General features: G+C 28.9%; 1 protein-coding gene across 1 annotated transcript; it reads left to right on the top strand.

The window, feature by feature from the left end:
* The first annotated feature begins 7,880 nt into the window (after positions 1-7,880).
* On the top strand, positions 7,881-10,590 carry LOC111276108 (uncharacterized). Its single transcript, XM_089754518.1, has one exon. The coding sequence runs from the start codon at positions 8,063-8,065 to the stop codon at positions 10,295-10,297; it is 2,235 nt and encodes a 744-aa protein (XP_089610644.1). The 5' UTR covers positions 7,881-8,062; the 3' UTR covers positions 10,298-10,590.
* The last annotated feature ends 6,030 nt before the right edge of the window (positions 10,591-16,620 follow it).

Here is a 16,620-nt window from a genome sequence, read left to right as displayed (position 1 = left end):
TCAAAGTCAAAAAAAAAATTCAAAAAAAATTCAAAAAAAATTTGAAAAAAAAAAAAAAAAAAAAAACCTGGAGCGGCTCGGCTATCGGCGCGGCTCGGCTCGGCTCGGCTCAAGGAAGAAAAACCGGCTCAGGGGAGCGGCTTGGAGGCTCGGCTCGGCTCGGCTCGGCTTGGAGGAGGGACGCACGCGCGGGTCAGAAAGCGGGTCGACGCTTCGGGTCGGGTCGGGTTCGGCAAAACGCGCGGATCCTCTTATTAACTTAAAGCCAAAACGACGTCGTTTTGGGAGGGTATAAAAGGCACCTTCCTCCGTTTTTCAGCAGACCGTTCCTCCCCTCTCTCTCTCTTCTTCCCTTCTTCTCTGCCTTCTCTCTAGAAAACCGAAGAACTCCGGTTGAAGATTCACCGGATTCTGGAAATGTTCGCCGGAATCTGGGTTTTTTCGCCGGAAGTTGGCCGGATGGTCGCCGGTTTCTGGGATTCTCCGCCGGAAACTGGGTCTGTCGCCGGAAACTTCAAAGTTCGCCGGAATTGTCGCCGGAAAATTCAAAAGTCGCCGGAATTTTCGCCGGAATCTGGAAATTTCCCAGAAATTTCCAGAAAAATTTTTCGCCAAATTTTTCTAAAAAATTTTTCTCACTGCCAGAACACTCCTAAACTTTTCCTTAGCTCTCTAAACACCCCTATTCTCTCAATCAGTAGCTTTTGCTTCTGTTTTCTGTCTGTTTGACTGTTCCAGGGGGGTCCCTTTTATAGGGATTGATCAGGAGTTTCTGATCAATCCCAATTCCTCTTTGGACGGGAATTCAGTCTTTGAATCCAATTGGACTCTTCTGATTGAATTCCCCTTCAGAGTGGGAGTCTTCAACTTTGAATCCTAGCCCTCCAAAATAAAAATTAAAATAAAATTAAAAAAAAAAATCTAGATAATTGGAAAGATAAATCAAAAGATAAAAAATTTTCAAATAATATCTGAAAATCAGAAAAAATCAGAACAGATAATTAAAAAAAAAAGATAAGAATAATAATATAATAATAATAAATATATAACTATATACATATAAATCTATTCTAATGAAAAAAAAAATATATATATATATATACATATATTAATACATAATAATAAATAATAAAATACACAAGAGAGAAAAGAAAAAAAAATAAAATAAAAATAAAAAATAAAAAATACGGGTAAAAATTCAATTGGGCCTTGCCCATTTGGGCTAGGCCCAAATGATCTGGGTCAGGCCCAATTGATCCGGGTCAGGCCCAATTGATCCGGGCCCGGACCTGATTGGGTGTCTACATGAAGCAATAGTTTCCTTGCATACTCTTGAGGTGAGAGAATTTTCTCAATTTTTTGCTAAAAGTATTAGAGTCAATTGAGAATAATTTTCAATAGTTAATTACTTGGTAAATTTTTAAGGCTTATTGGATAACACAAAATTAAGCTGGTACCATCTTTCAATGGGCGTTGTGAGGGTGCTATAACCTTTTTCACACGTAACCGAACTCCCGAACCCTGTTCTGGTTAGTAGACCTGAACTTTTTCTTTTAGGGACTCTTAAGCTTAGGTGTTCTTTAAAATGATAGATTCCTTAGGTAGCCAATCGCATCTAGATAAAAAAGATTGATGGTGACTCCTTAAGTCAATGTCTAGCGATAGATCCCCGGATCTAGACGTTATGACATTTACTATTAAGTTATCATTGATTAACTATTATGTTATCAATGATTTACTATAAACTTATACTATTTTACTTTAATAACTACTAGATTATCAAATATTTACTACTAATTTATAATTGATTTAAAACTAAGTTATTTATTATTTACTACTATTAATTATTTACTATTAAACTGAAACTGATTTACTATTAAATTATCATTAATTTACTATTAAGTTATAATAAATTTATTACTAAATTATCAATAATTAACTATTAAGTTATCACTTTTTTTTATTAAGTTATCCTTAATTTAGTACTATGCTTTAATGCATTTATAATTATATTATAAAGTTTTATGCGTTTATTATTGTATTCTTATTGATTTACTAAAAAATTATCAACTTTGAGTACTAAATTATCAACTATTTACTACTGAGTTATTTATTATTTATTACTATTAATTAAATACAATTAATTTAAAATTGATTTACTATTAAATTATTACTAATTTACTATTAAGTTATTACTTTTTTTGTTAAGTTATCCTTAATTTAGTACTACACTATTATACATTTATAATTATATTTTAATTTATTTACCATTAAAGTATTTTGCATTTATTATTGTATTATTACTGATTTACTAAAAAATTATTAACTTTGACTACTAAATTATCATTCATTTACTATTAAGTAATCACTAATTTATTACTAAGTTATTGATGATTACTACTAAGTTATACTAATTACATTTAAGTTTTTAATAATTAATTACTAAGTTATTGATTATTCACTATAATGTTATCATTGATTTATGTATATCAAAAAAGAAAGTGATCACAATATATATTAGATAATGTAATTTGTAAGGTAGAGAAAAAAGAAGAAAAAGTTCAAATATAAATGACTTGAAAGGCAAGAGCAAATACTTTTAATTTAATATTAGTAGTTTAATACGCAATAATAAGTTAAATAATAACTTTTTATACTAATACAAGTATTTAAAATTAAATTAAATTAATAGATACAATATATATTAAGCCAACATTTCTAAGATATTCTTCAAATTTTTTACTTCATGGTAAATTAGTATATATTAAAATAAGATTTATTAATGATTTGATTGAATTTTTAGTGTATATGTTTTCATACTTATTAGCGAAGTACAATTACATATAAAAGATTGAAAATTTGAAAGTATTCTATCATCAATGAAAATAATAAATTTTGCCTTATAATTCTATCTTTAAGTATATAATTTTAAGTAAAAATTTTACTATATATGTGATAAAAGTAACGAGAACAAATTTACTAAGTAAATTTTATAAAAATTAAATATATCACAAATTTAAAAAATATTAAATCACAATAATTATTTTTTGCATTATCCAAAAAAAAATTTCTTCTACTAAACAAAAAAATGGTATATTTTTAATTATTACTTTATTGTTATTACTATCATTTAAAATTATTTTTTTAATATTTTGATGTCAACCAACTTTTTCATTTCGAAAGAGTAAAAAATATTATAAGAGGTCATAACAACTCAAATAATATTTAACTCTATGGTATCTTCTTGAATGAGTATGAACTAAGAGATCTCTTTCAAATGTTACATTTGAATTATTTCCCTAAACCTATATAACAGCAACTTGGTTAATAAATGAATAATTATAAACTCGTTGATTTATATTAACATTTTTGCAGTATTCAAAATCTTCAAAAGAAGATTTATTTTTTAATCTTTGCAAGATTTGGACATAAAGATTTTTTTTTAGAATTATTATTAGTATTTTCATTATTTTTGCACTTAAATTTTAATTGTGTTGTGTTCTCATTCAATTTTGAAATTTATTATCAGTGTAATAAAAGTATGGCTAAAATAAAAAAGATTAATCAACTCAAACTTGAAACAATTTAAAACTCAAATTGAGTATAAATAAAATTTTTAGTCATTTTAAATTTTAATTTAATTAAAAATAATATAATACACATAATTATAAATATGAACCACTTGACTCGATTTCAATTGATTTTAAAAGTTAACAATTTAGTAGTTATTTAAAACTTGAAATAATTGAACATAACCAAAATCAGAATTGAAATAGTAACTCAATCAAATTCTAATATTTCTTATTTATCTTTTGTAACAATTTAAAAGTTTTTTATTTAAGTTTTTTTTCTTTCATCTTCAATGTTTTATTTTTATTGTCTTTGTGGCTGAATTAGTTAATTAATTTTAAAAGTATTTGTAAAATGAAATTGCAAAGATAAGTAATTGAGTATTTTTTATTTGGATTTAAAATGATATAAATATAGTTTTTTAAGTAAAGAAAATTATGCACCAATTATTGAGTCAATTTTAGTCAGATGTATAAGTGAATTATTTAGTATACTATGAATAAAAGTATATGGTAAAACTTGACCTAACAAAATTAATTGCTAATCTTAAGTCTAAAATCCAACTCAAAACTATGAAAAGTTAAAATTCAAAAAGATTGAAATCTAAATACACAATTAAATAAAGATTTATCAAATGAATTTTGCTAATGAATGCATTCAAATCACTTTTAAGTTTAGTTAAATTATAATTAATAATAGTATGCTTATATTAAATGTAATAGTGATAATTAATTCGATGAATTTTTCATTTATTTGAACAAATATTACCTAATATGGCTACCTTAAAAATTTTGATATAACAATAACTATTCTTAATTGACATAAAAGAGAAAATGAAGAAGTATATAATGTCTTTCCAAATAAAAAAGTTTCATACTAATCCTAAAGAAATTTGAAACCAATATATTTGTATATTTTTTATTGAACATCATATAAAACTAACATTCTTTATCATATGCAAAAAAATGGAGTAATCAATTTTTTGTCTCATTTTTTTGCTTAGGATAATATTCCATTGATACTTTCATCAACTGAATGTAATTGTACATTCTATCAATTAAAAACATTAATTTTTTTATTTAAAAAAATTATTATACATAATTTTTATTATATAAAAATATTAAAATACATAATTTTCAAAAATAAAATAAAATAAATTGCTAACTTTGGTACTTGTCATGTTTTATAAAGAAAATTTCAATTCTAAAAATAGCAAACTAGTTATGTAATACTTATAAAATTTATCATGATTTCATTTTTAGCATTAACAATATAAAATTTTGAATGTAACTTTGGCATAAACTCATTTAAAAGACAATTCCAATGAATTTTGTTACACCTTAAAAGAATTCACCAAAAATAATTAATTTTAGTTTACTTGATATTTTTTACTTCAAATAATTTATGTTAGGTCGTTCAACCACCTAGATACAAAAAAAAAAAAAAGTAAGCAATTTAATATAATTGAGAAAGATTAAATAATCTTAAGATATAAATTAATCATAAATAAGTATATTACGATAAAAGTTAAGAAAAAATTAAATTAATTATTGTTCAATCAAAGTAAATAATTCTTATGACAATTTGACAAGAACCAATCCTAAGTTATTGATAACTCCACCATCTCCTAAATTATCTAATTGTACAAGTGGAATATCTAATTAAAGTTTTTAATGAATCACATAATACTAATTATTGGTGAGGCGAATGCAATTAATTTGCATTTGATTTGATATTTGTTTTCGTTCATGTGAATAATAATTATAAAATTCTAAAGGAAAAAAAATACAAAAGAGAAATTAATTTTAAGGTACATACTAATGTGTAAAAATTATATATTAAAAAATTATTTCAAGAAACTAAAAAAAAATTTTAATTATATTATCAATGATTAAATGATTAACTCATAAAACATATAAATAATAAAATCATTATCATATATATATTGTTAATATATTAAAACAAAAAATAAAAAGGCAAAAAATAGAAAAAAAATACTTAAATGACTTAATTATGATTATTTTTAATGAATTCATTTATGAACATAAATTGTATATACAATTGTTTTTACAACAATTAAAGAAACAAATTTTATATAATTGTTTTATTTTTATGCAGATTAAGTTTTGATATCATTCTATTTGTATTTTCATTTAATGTGAAAAATTATTCTACTTAAAAAAAAAAAGAGTTTAACAATAAAAAAAGTCATTTAAATTAAAATTTATAAAAAATTACAAATGATATTTTAATAAATCACTTTAATTTTTTTGGAATTAAAATTTTATTAAAGGTTAGTCAATCTTTTTTAACACTTTTTAGTATAATTATTAAAAAAGAGTTTAATAATAAAAATTTTATTTAAATTAAAATTTATAAAAAAAATTTACTAAAGATATTTTCATCAATCACTTTTAACACTTTTAGAATTAACATTTTAAAATTTAAAATAGTTTAATTTCTTATAAACTCTATTTTTTAATTCTAGTTGGTTAAAATTAAATTCAAATAAATAAATAAAAATTATATATTTAAAGATAAATTTATTAATTTAAAAATTTATAAACATATTTAAGTTAATCATTATTAATACTTTTTTGGAATGCACTTTTTTATATATAAAAAATATTAGACACAAAATGTACAGGAAAACTTTTTTAAAGAATGAATTCACCATCATTAGGCTTCCAATTTTGACCATTTTGAAATCTATGCTCTTTTTGACTTGGTATAGGAAAAAAATAATGGAATTTGAATGCATTTTTGTGACACACAAGCTACTTTGCTCGTAACTTTACCTGCAAATAATCATCCACCTTTTGAATTTTTGACAAAATGCTGATATAGAAACATTAAAATGTGGAATATGAACAGCAAAGGAACTTGAGGCAATTTAGAATTAATAAAAAACATAAAGCAAGTCATCATAATTAAATCATGTTCTTTTGCATGATTCTTGGTTTATGAATATTAGAATTGTTTAGAGTAGAGATCTAGAGCTGATGACTTTGCAACTTTATGTCTGATCATCGATCTCTTAAGGTGGATTTCAATGGCTTCGGATTTGAAGCTAAACCCAAAGGTCAGGCAGGCAGATGGGTAGAGGGAAAGCTTTGAAGTCTTGTCCATCCTTTTCTACTAAAACTGCTTTAGCTATACCAATAAGACTCCATTTGCCTTTGCAATGATTATGTCCATCCTTTCCCTTTAAAATTGCTTTAGCTATACCAATAAGACTCCATTTGCTTTTGGAAAATAAGTGCCGAATCTAGGCTTCATATCCGCTATATATTTTTACTATTTCTAGAGAGAACCCATAATCTCTACCATTTATACAGGGTGCTTTGCAAATGGATGATTTTGATATATAAATTATACCGAGAATCAACCAACGTAGCCCAGGTAATAATGAAATTAATAAGATTATGGATCATGAATAATAATTTGATCAATTGCCAATTAGTTAAAACTTTAAGTATAATGGCACAAAATATATATTAGTAAAAAAATGTATTTTCATAAAAAATTATTTAATTGTCAAATTTTGAGATCACAAAGTAAACAAAAAGAAAAAAAAAACATGAATTTGACATTTATCCTCTGAACAGTCAATTAGTTGCATATTTAAAAAATATAATTTTGTATATGCTTATTTTTTCCTTTAATTGTTGTATATAATTAAGGGTTCAAGTTGTAAGACCAAGACTTCCTTTAATTCATAATTCATATTAATTATTGAACCAGGTCAGTCAATAAGTTTATTTAGAAGCAACGATAATGAAGAATTTAGCAATAGCCAATTAGTTTATGGGATAGTGCGAGGAGTAGATCTTGAGACTTGAAAACTTAGGTTAAAGTTCCAATAATAATGGATTAATTCAATTTTATTTTGAATTTTTCTAATTATATTTTGATTAGTTTGGTTATTTATTTAGTTTAATAGATAATTTCTTATATGTATAGGGTTTGTTTGGCTCAATTGTGAGTTTTATAAAAAAAAATGTCGTTCAAGTTGTGTTGTTCTAAACACGTTGTAAGGAGTTAAAATAATTTTTGGTAAATTTTATGCAGAAGTGTTGTAAAACATTAAAAACAATTTTATAGTATTTTATGTAGAATTGTTGAAAAAAAAAAAATGAGCATGTGGCGCCAATAACGCACTACTCATGTCCTTGGCCAGGTGTTGGAAATTGAAGGGAAAATTATAAGCCATTGATCAAAACTCAAACCTCCAAAATGGAATCTGCTCTTTGTTGTCTTTCTTGTGATTTAAATTATAAGATTATAATAAAAAAATTATAGATAAAATACTCCCTTTTTTTCATACGATATTGGTTTTTGCACGTACATAACCTTTTTTCTTTTAGAAAGTTCAAGTCTCCGGTACACTCTTTATATAAACATATGCCCAAAATCTGTTTTTACCACTCCAAATCATCACCTCAAATCTAAAACAAAAACCAAATGTCGAATTTGTTTTTAATTTAAATCCATGTTATCTTCTTGTACAATGTCGAATAAAAGAACTAAAGCTCACTCAGTTTTGTTCATGTTCATGTTTGTTTTACTGATTAATTTTAACTTGTCTCAGGGAGACGACGTTGAGCTACTATTGTCCTTCAAGTCTTCAATCAATGATCCATTCGGTTTCCTTTCCAACTGGAATTCCTCAACTTTTTTCTGCCTGTGGCATGGCATCACTTGCAACAATTTGTCTAGCGTTAAGGCAATTGAGCTCTCTGATAAGAACATTACTGGGACAATTTCCTCCTCAATCTTTCATTTGCCAGACATCGAGACTATCAATCTTTCGCGCAACCAACTTTCTGGTGAAATTCCATGTGACCTGGTTTCTTCTGTTTCACTTCGATATCTTTATCTTAGTGACAATAATTTATCCGGTCCAATTCCAAATTGTTCAATTTTTCTGGAGAAATTATATCTCTGGAATAACCAGCTTTCTGGGAAAATTCCACCGGAGATTGGGGTGTGCTCAAATCTAAAAGAACTTGATCTTGGTTTCAATTATTTGGTGGGGAGAATTCCAAGCTCCGTATCAAATATTAGCAGTTTACAAATCTTGACTCTCGCCGGAAACAATTTAATTGGCCAAATTCCATGTGAATTAAGCCAAATGAAGAGCTTGAAGTGGATTTACCTTGGTTATAACAACCTTTCGGGCGAAATTCCACAAGAACTTGGTGATTTGGTTTCTTTGAATCTTCTTAATCTTGTCTGCAACAATCTTATCGGACAAATTCCATTCTCGCTAGGAAACCTCACCAATGTTCAATATCTATACCTCTATCAAAACAACCTTCAAGGTTTGCTTCCTAGATCCATTTTTGGCCTCAAAAAGCTTGTTGAACTTGATTTTAATGATAATTACTTATTTGGTGAGATCCCAGAACTCGTTATTGAGTGGCAGAGCTTGGAGATTCTTCATCTTTTCAGCAATGCCTTTACCGGTAAAATTCCAAATAGTCTAGCATCTTTGCCTCGTCTTCAACTCCTTGATCTTTCAGAAAACAGCTTGACTGGAGAAATTCCTTCTTTGATCTGCAATGTCAGTTCCATTGAAGTTCTGGACTTATATGATAATAACTTAAGTGGACCCATTCCTCAATGTCTAGGGAACTTCAGCAAACATCTTTCAGTCTTAGATTTGGGGTTTAATAAGTTTCATGGAACCATCATTGAGACTTTTGATGAGAACTGTGGATTGAAGAATCTCAACTTAAATAGCAATAAATTGGAAGGGTCGTTACCAGGATCCTTGGCCAATTGTAAAAATCTAGATTTGCTGGATATTGGTAACAACAAGCTAAATGGTACGTTCTCCTATTGGCTGTATACTTTGCCAGAATTACAAGTTCTTGTTTTACAGTCAAACAAATTGCATGGAACCTTAGAAAATTCCAAGGCCATCCGTCCCTTTCGTAAGTTACGGATTCTCGACCTATCTAACAATGAATTCACTGGTCCTTTACCGAAAAGTATAATAGAAAACTTGAAGGCCGTGATGAATCTCAATGAACAACAGAGTTCTTTGCAATATATGCAAGGAAGATATTATCTTTATGGTGTCAATTTGACAGTGAAAGGTCTTAATACTGGCCTTATTAAAATCTCGACAATCTTCACCAGCATTGACCTTTCAAACAATAACTTTCATGGAGAGATTCCAAGTGTTATTGGAAAGCTCAGTTCACTCAGAGGGCTCAACCTTTCTCATAACAACCTTACTGGTCATATCCCTACGTCAATCAGAAATATGATCGGTCTGGAATGGTTAGACCTCTCTTCAAACAAGCTTATGGGGCAAATTCCTAACGAATTGACAGAGCTGACATTTCTTGAAATCTTAAATCTTTCTCATAACCAACTCACAGGACCAATTCCTCAAGGCAAACAATTCAGTACATTTGAAAATGTCTCATATGAAGGAAACTTGGCACTATGCGGCTTTCCATTGTCAAAAGCTTGCAACAATGATGGGAGAAAACAATCACCTCCATCATTTTTTAAAGAGGCAGATGACTCAGAGACCAGCATCAGTTTTGGCTGGAAAGTTGTGTTGATGGGCTACGGATGCGGACTGATATTTGGAGCCCTCGTTGGATATGTTACATTCAGAAACGGTGATCCAAAATGGTTTATAACATTGTTTCGAGTCAAATATCATCGGAGGCAAGAAGATAATCGCGGAACCAGTCAATGCGGATGACTTTGGAAGTTATTGTAACCTGCGTTTCTCTGTTCTAAGTTCCAGTTGTATTGATTTCACACCCAAGAATTCATGGACATGTCTTTGTCTTTGTCTTTGCTCTAGAAATTAGTAATTCGTGTAATAAAATGGCCATGTATTTCGTAAGCAAATACGTATGGAGCTGGAGTGTGATAGCTGCATTTGCTTAATGAATGGCTTCTGTTGATATTTCCTTTTGATCTTTTTATTGTTACCTGCATCTGTACAAAGAATCTCATTCTTTCACTAATTTGAAAAACTAAAAAAGCTACTTTTCGTAAACATTTATAAACAAATGCAGATTAATTTTTTTTTTTTTATAAAATAACCCACAGTTTAAGAATAAGATAATAGATTATAAATACTGAGATTCAAACCCTACAAATTATCATGTGAATTAAGAATGAAACAAATGATAAAGGATAAAATTAATTTAATTAATAAGTATAAACCCCTATTTAGTTTAAATGCAATTTAACAATTATAAATAGGAAACATCATAATCCCCAAACAAACCATATAAAGTACATAGGTTTTAATTTTTTTCATAAAATTAAAAGCTAACTCTATAAATAAAGGGCTCATTTGATTTATTGGTTTTACTTCTAAAAAATTAAATTACTTACATTTATTATAATAAACTACTTTAAAATGAATATTGCTATTATTCTATTATAATTAATAATTCATTATTTGTTTATTAATAGAATAATAAAATTAAGAGAATATATAAAAAAAAAAATTAATTATCTTGTTTTACAATACCATCCCATCTAAAATAATGATGAAAGAACACATTTCTAATTTGATATAATCTTACCGCCTTAAATTTAGGGTGGAAGGAGAAGTTTTAAGCAACAGCAATTCAATATTTTACCCCATTGACCAGGCCAAAAAAGCACGATGTATTGAAAAAAAACCCTGGCTGTCAAAGTGTATTGAAAAGTAAAATTTTCTTTGTTTCAATCTTAGCAAGTAGCCAAGCCATGGATCTCAATGTACGGTTGTTGTTGAAGTCTTTAATTTGATGTAACATTTTTTAACTTAAAATCTTGTGCCTAGTACCATTAAAATATTCAAACTTATGTCTTACCTTGAGATTTAGACGATTGATGATTTTTTAAGGAATTGTTGGTTATGTTTTTGTTTATGATTTTAAAATATGAGTTTTTTATCATTAAATAATTGAGATGAACGTTGGTGTGTGGGTGGGTAATGTCATGATGCATGGGATCAATCTTTTGCTAGAGATAGATTTAGGAAGACCACATAAGAATTTGAAATATGAAGCGTATTTGTATTCTTCATTGTTTTGGAAGCCCTAGTTTATAATGATGAACAATAATGTAATAGTCTCAAATAAATTAAATTTAGAATTATTGAGAGATATTATAGAACTTTTGAATTTTGTAATGTTAAATCATTGTTCACATCTTTATTTTTTTCTAAGTGATCATTTGACGAATGAAGCTAATATCTAATGTTGTAAGAATGGAGGCGTTCTTGGTTAATTTTTTTGAATTATAATTATGATTATGCATTCTAATTAAATATTAATCTAGAATTATAGAGGGATATTGTAGAACTTTTGAATTTTATAGCATTAAATCACTATTCTTAATTTTTATTTTTTCTAAGTGATGATTTGGCAAATGAAAGTAATATCTAATGTTGTAATGAAAGTGTTCTTAGTTAATTTTTATGAATTATGAGTATGATTATGCATTTTAATTAAATATTAATTACTTCTTAAGTACAAAATGGTTAACATTTTATATATTGATGAAGTTTTTGACAAAGTCAAGTGATGTACAACATGATGCTCTTCGTATTGTAGATAAGTCTCAAACTGCTCATGTGTTTAATCAACTACTTAATACTCTAGTTGAAAATTCAAATACCGAGATAAATCTAGAAAAATAAGTTGTTGCTTCCACGTAAACAAGTGATTTCGAAAATTATATGCAGTAATGTTTTATTTAGGTTATGTAATAAATATGATTGTATATGTTTTCTTTCTAATTGTAAATTTTTTTAATGGGAAATGGAACTAGAATCATATTTTATTTTGAAACAATTTTTTGGTGACTATTTTGTAATCACAAGTGTATTTTTTGTGACAATTTGATTTTTATAGTCACTAATGCTATTCTTTTTATAAATTGACAAATTTAATTGTGACAATAACTAATGCACTAGTGACAAGAATTATTGTAAAAAATAATTTTAATAGTTACGATATAATTCATGCAACACTATTTTAGCGAACATTAGTGAGAAAAAATTTGTCACTAATAAAATAACAATAATAACGATTTTTTTGTAACTATTGCAATATTTGTAGAATCAAAATTGTCATCACAAAAAAAAGTTATGTTATTATGACAAGCAGCTTCCAATAGCCCTAACAACCTTTTCAAAATTATACCCATGTACAATTAGGTGAAGGATTTTTATTGACATCTTGCCCCTCTGATTTGTCGAAGCTCACTAAGCCTTTTCTGGATCAAACTTTGCACTTTGTGTTTGAAAGCAGGGCAAGTTTCAATAGAATGACCTACGTTTTCACTATGATAATCACACGTTGCATTAGCATCATACCGTTTTGGATAAGGTGGTTTCAATGGTTCTAGTATAACTGGAGATACCAAATTATTCTTGACCAGTTTTAGGAATAACTCAGTGTAAGTCATAGGAATAGGGTCAATATGTGCCCTTTCTTGATTATCCTGAGATCTTCTTGAACCACTCGCTTGGTTGTTAGGCTTTGAAACTGTTGTAGTGATATGACTAGAATCATATGCAGGTACTTGAAAGGCTGATTAGTAAGTTAGTAAGTAAGCTGGTTGTGGATATGGTTGGTAAGGGTGAGGTCAAATATTGTTTATAGCAGGATAGTATGGGGCATAACCTTGTGGTGGATAGGGTTGATATCCCTTGAACTGTCTATCAAGGCTCGCGGCTTGAGCTTCAAGGTCTTTCTTTTCTGGCATCTTTTTGGTTTCTCCTCCTTTCAACTTGTCATTTTTAATAGCGTTCTCAATGATTTCGCTTAAGATTACCATGTCGACGAAATTCTTCATGGCATTCCCTATCATCTTTTCATAATAAAGAGATTTTAAAGTGCTGACGAATAATACTGTGGTCTCTTTCTCAGTTAACGGAGGCTGCACCTGAGAAGCTATGTCCCTTAATCTCTGAGCATATTCCTTGAATGATTCAATTGCTTTCTTTTTCATATTCTGTAAAGAAAGGCGATCAATGGCCAAATCTATAATATGCCAGTACTGACTAATGAAGGCATGGGCCATATCGCTCCAAGAACAAATGTGGGTCCTATTCAATTGGATATACCATCTAGCAGCAAAGCCCGTGAGGCTGTCTTGGAACACATGCATTAATAACTTTTCATTATTAGCATGGGTAGCCATTTTTCAATAGTACATGGTAATGTCAGTCTTTGAACATTTTGTACCATCGTATTTTTCAAACTCTGGTACTTTGAACTTCGAAAAAATAACAGCATCCGAGACTAAACAGAACCTAACTGCATCCACTGAACCATAAAAACCAACTCCTTCCACTGCTCCCAGCCTTTTTTGTAGCATACTAATCTTCTGGTTAGCTTTCGAATCCACCCCCTTTTGATTTTAACTTTTCATTCTCTTTGGGATCATCTAAATCTGGGACCTGAACTAGTTCTACTGCCTTTTCTGTAAAGACAAGATTTACATAACTCTGATACTATCTAGGATTTGAAGCTGATAGCACTTCAGGGTATATGTACCTTACAAGATAGGTGAACTGCTGCGGTGATGGACCTTGTACGGGTTGGACTTGATATGGCCCAAAATCAAAAGGGTACAGTGGGTCATCCTCCTCTTGTGATGGATGGTCTTGTTGGCTGATATTCTCCTTTACACTCTTTCCTTTATTTAACTTGTTCAAAGCCTCAAAAATACTATTCAACTCTCCTTCTAGCTTTTCTTGATCTTTCTCCATCCTTTCGAGACGATTGGAATTTTCTTGTTCCATTTGTCTAGCTCGAGCTCTCGTATTGTATTGGTGAGTGAGGTTGCTTGGTGGAGCTATCCTTAAACTTTTAACACCACGATTATAATTAAAAATGTCATGCTATGCTTTATGTATGATATATTGATGCACGAATGAAATGTACATTTTCATAGATGAAATCTAATATGAAAATGATGTAGATGCAAAATGTTACATATGAAAATAAAAATAATGCATGACATAATAATGCGCATGCACAAAGACAAACAATCAAAACAGTTAGATCAACATAACTTATTCCTTCTTGTGTCCTAGTTTTGGGGTATATCTATCACTGGGTAAGAAGGGCTTTATCTTAGGGTTAGGCACTTCTAAGGTTCACTATATGCTGGGTTAGACGATTTTGACCACTAAAGGTTCCAAAAATTTTTCTTACATCATTGTCCATTACAAACTAGTAAGGCAACCCAATCCTCACCCATTACAGGCTATAAGCAAAAAAGATTCAATTTTAGTGGGAGTATTTGGCTAGCCATTGCGGAGACATTAACAATAGGTACTTTACTCCCTCCTAAAAGGACAAAGCTCGGGTATAGAGCTCATGTTATGCACATGCATATGAATGACAGAACTAATAAAGTAAATAAATATGAATGAATAAAAAATCTATACAAAAGGTTCAATTTTATTAGGCTTTTGGATAACACAAATTTATTTGCTGGCTTGACTCTCTGTTGTCCCTAGTTGAGTCACCAAACTGTCATAACGTCTAGATCCAGGGATATATCGCTAGACATTGACTTAAGGGGTCACCACCAATCTTTGTTTGTTTAGGTACGATTGGCCACCTAAGAAATCTATCCTTTCAAGAAACACTTAAGCTTGACTAAAGGTCCTTAAAAGAATAGGTTCGGGTCTATTAACCAGAATAGGGTTCGGGAGTTTGGTTACAAGTGAGGAAGGTTATAGCACCCTCACAATGCCCATCGAAAGATGGTATCAGCTCAATTTCATGTTATCCAATAAGCCTTAAAAATTTTACTAAGTAATTAATTATTGAAAATTATTCTTAATTAACTCTAATACTTTTGGCAGAAAATTAAGAAAAATTCTCTCACCTCAAGAGTATACAAGAAAACTATTGTTTCACTTGCAGAAACTCCATCGTCGGATTATTTAACATTAAAAAATTTTCCAAGAAAAGAAAGGAGAAATAGAATAAAAAAATAAAAAAAGGAATAATGATTCAACTTTTGATATAAATCCATTTCTTTTTATTTACAAAATCTCATTGCTTTTATGCAAGGAAAATTGATACTTTCAACTTTTCCTCAAAAATGTTTTTCTTGATAATTTTAATTTCAAGAAAAATTCATACTTTCAACTTTTTCTCAAAATACTTTTTCGAAATTTTTATTTTTAAGGAAAATTGGCACTTCCAACTTTTCATCAAAATGTTTTTTTTTTCTGAAATTTTAATTTCAAGTAAAATTGATACTTTCAACTTTTCTTCAAAATACTTTTTGAACATTTTTATTTTTAAGAAAAATTGGTACATCCAACTTTTCCTCAAAATGTTTTTCTTTTAATTTTAATTTCAAGGAAAATTGATACTTTCAAACTTCAACTTTTCCCCAAAATACTTTTTGAGATTTTTTATATTTAAAGAAAATTGATACTTTCAACTTTTCCTTAAAAATATTTTTCTTGAAAATTTTATTTTATATTTTTTTCTATTCTTTTTTTTTTAAATTTATTCATGCAAAAAAAATACTTTTTTAAAAAATAAACAAACACATAAATAAAAAATAAAAAAATACCAAAAAATATATACCAAAAAATATATATACAAAAAAAACATCGAAACGGCTCGGCTGAAGGGTTGGCGCGGCTCAGCTCCAGGCACAGACAACGGCTTGGATGATGCAGTTTGGTGGCTCAACTCAGTTGGAGAGATTGGCTGAGGTGCGGGTCAAACTCGGGTCAAAAGTGGGTCGGGTCACCCGAATGGAAAACACCCGGATCCTAGGTCTTCTTTAAACTCAAAACAACGTCGTTTTGGTAAGGCTATAAAAGTCCAAGTTTTAGCCTTTTTGCTTCAGATCTCCCTTCTTCTTTCTCTCTCTTCTTCTTTCTCTCTCTTTTCCTTTCTCTTCTCTCCCTCTCTCTAGCCGAATGAACACCAATTAAATATCAACCGGATTCTGAAAATTATCATCGAAATCTGGGTTGGGTCACCGAAAGTTCGCCAAAAAATTTAACATTTGTCAAAATCTTCACTGAATTTT

The sequence above is a fragment of the Durio zibethinus genome, chromosome 25 (assembly GCF_047325235.1).
Source record: "Durio zibethinus cultivar Kanyao isolate XHJ-2024 chromosome 25, ASM4732523v1, whole genome shotgun sequence".
Taxonomy (NCBI): Eukaryota; Viridiplantae; Streptophyta; class Magnoliopsida; order Malvales; family Malvaceae; genus Durio; species Durio zibethinus.
The sequence above is the reverse complement of the archived record's forward strand: the minus strand, read 5'-3'. Positions and strand labels throughout refer to the sequence as shown.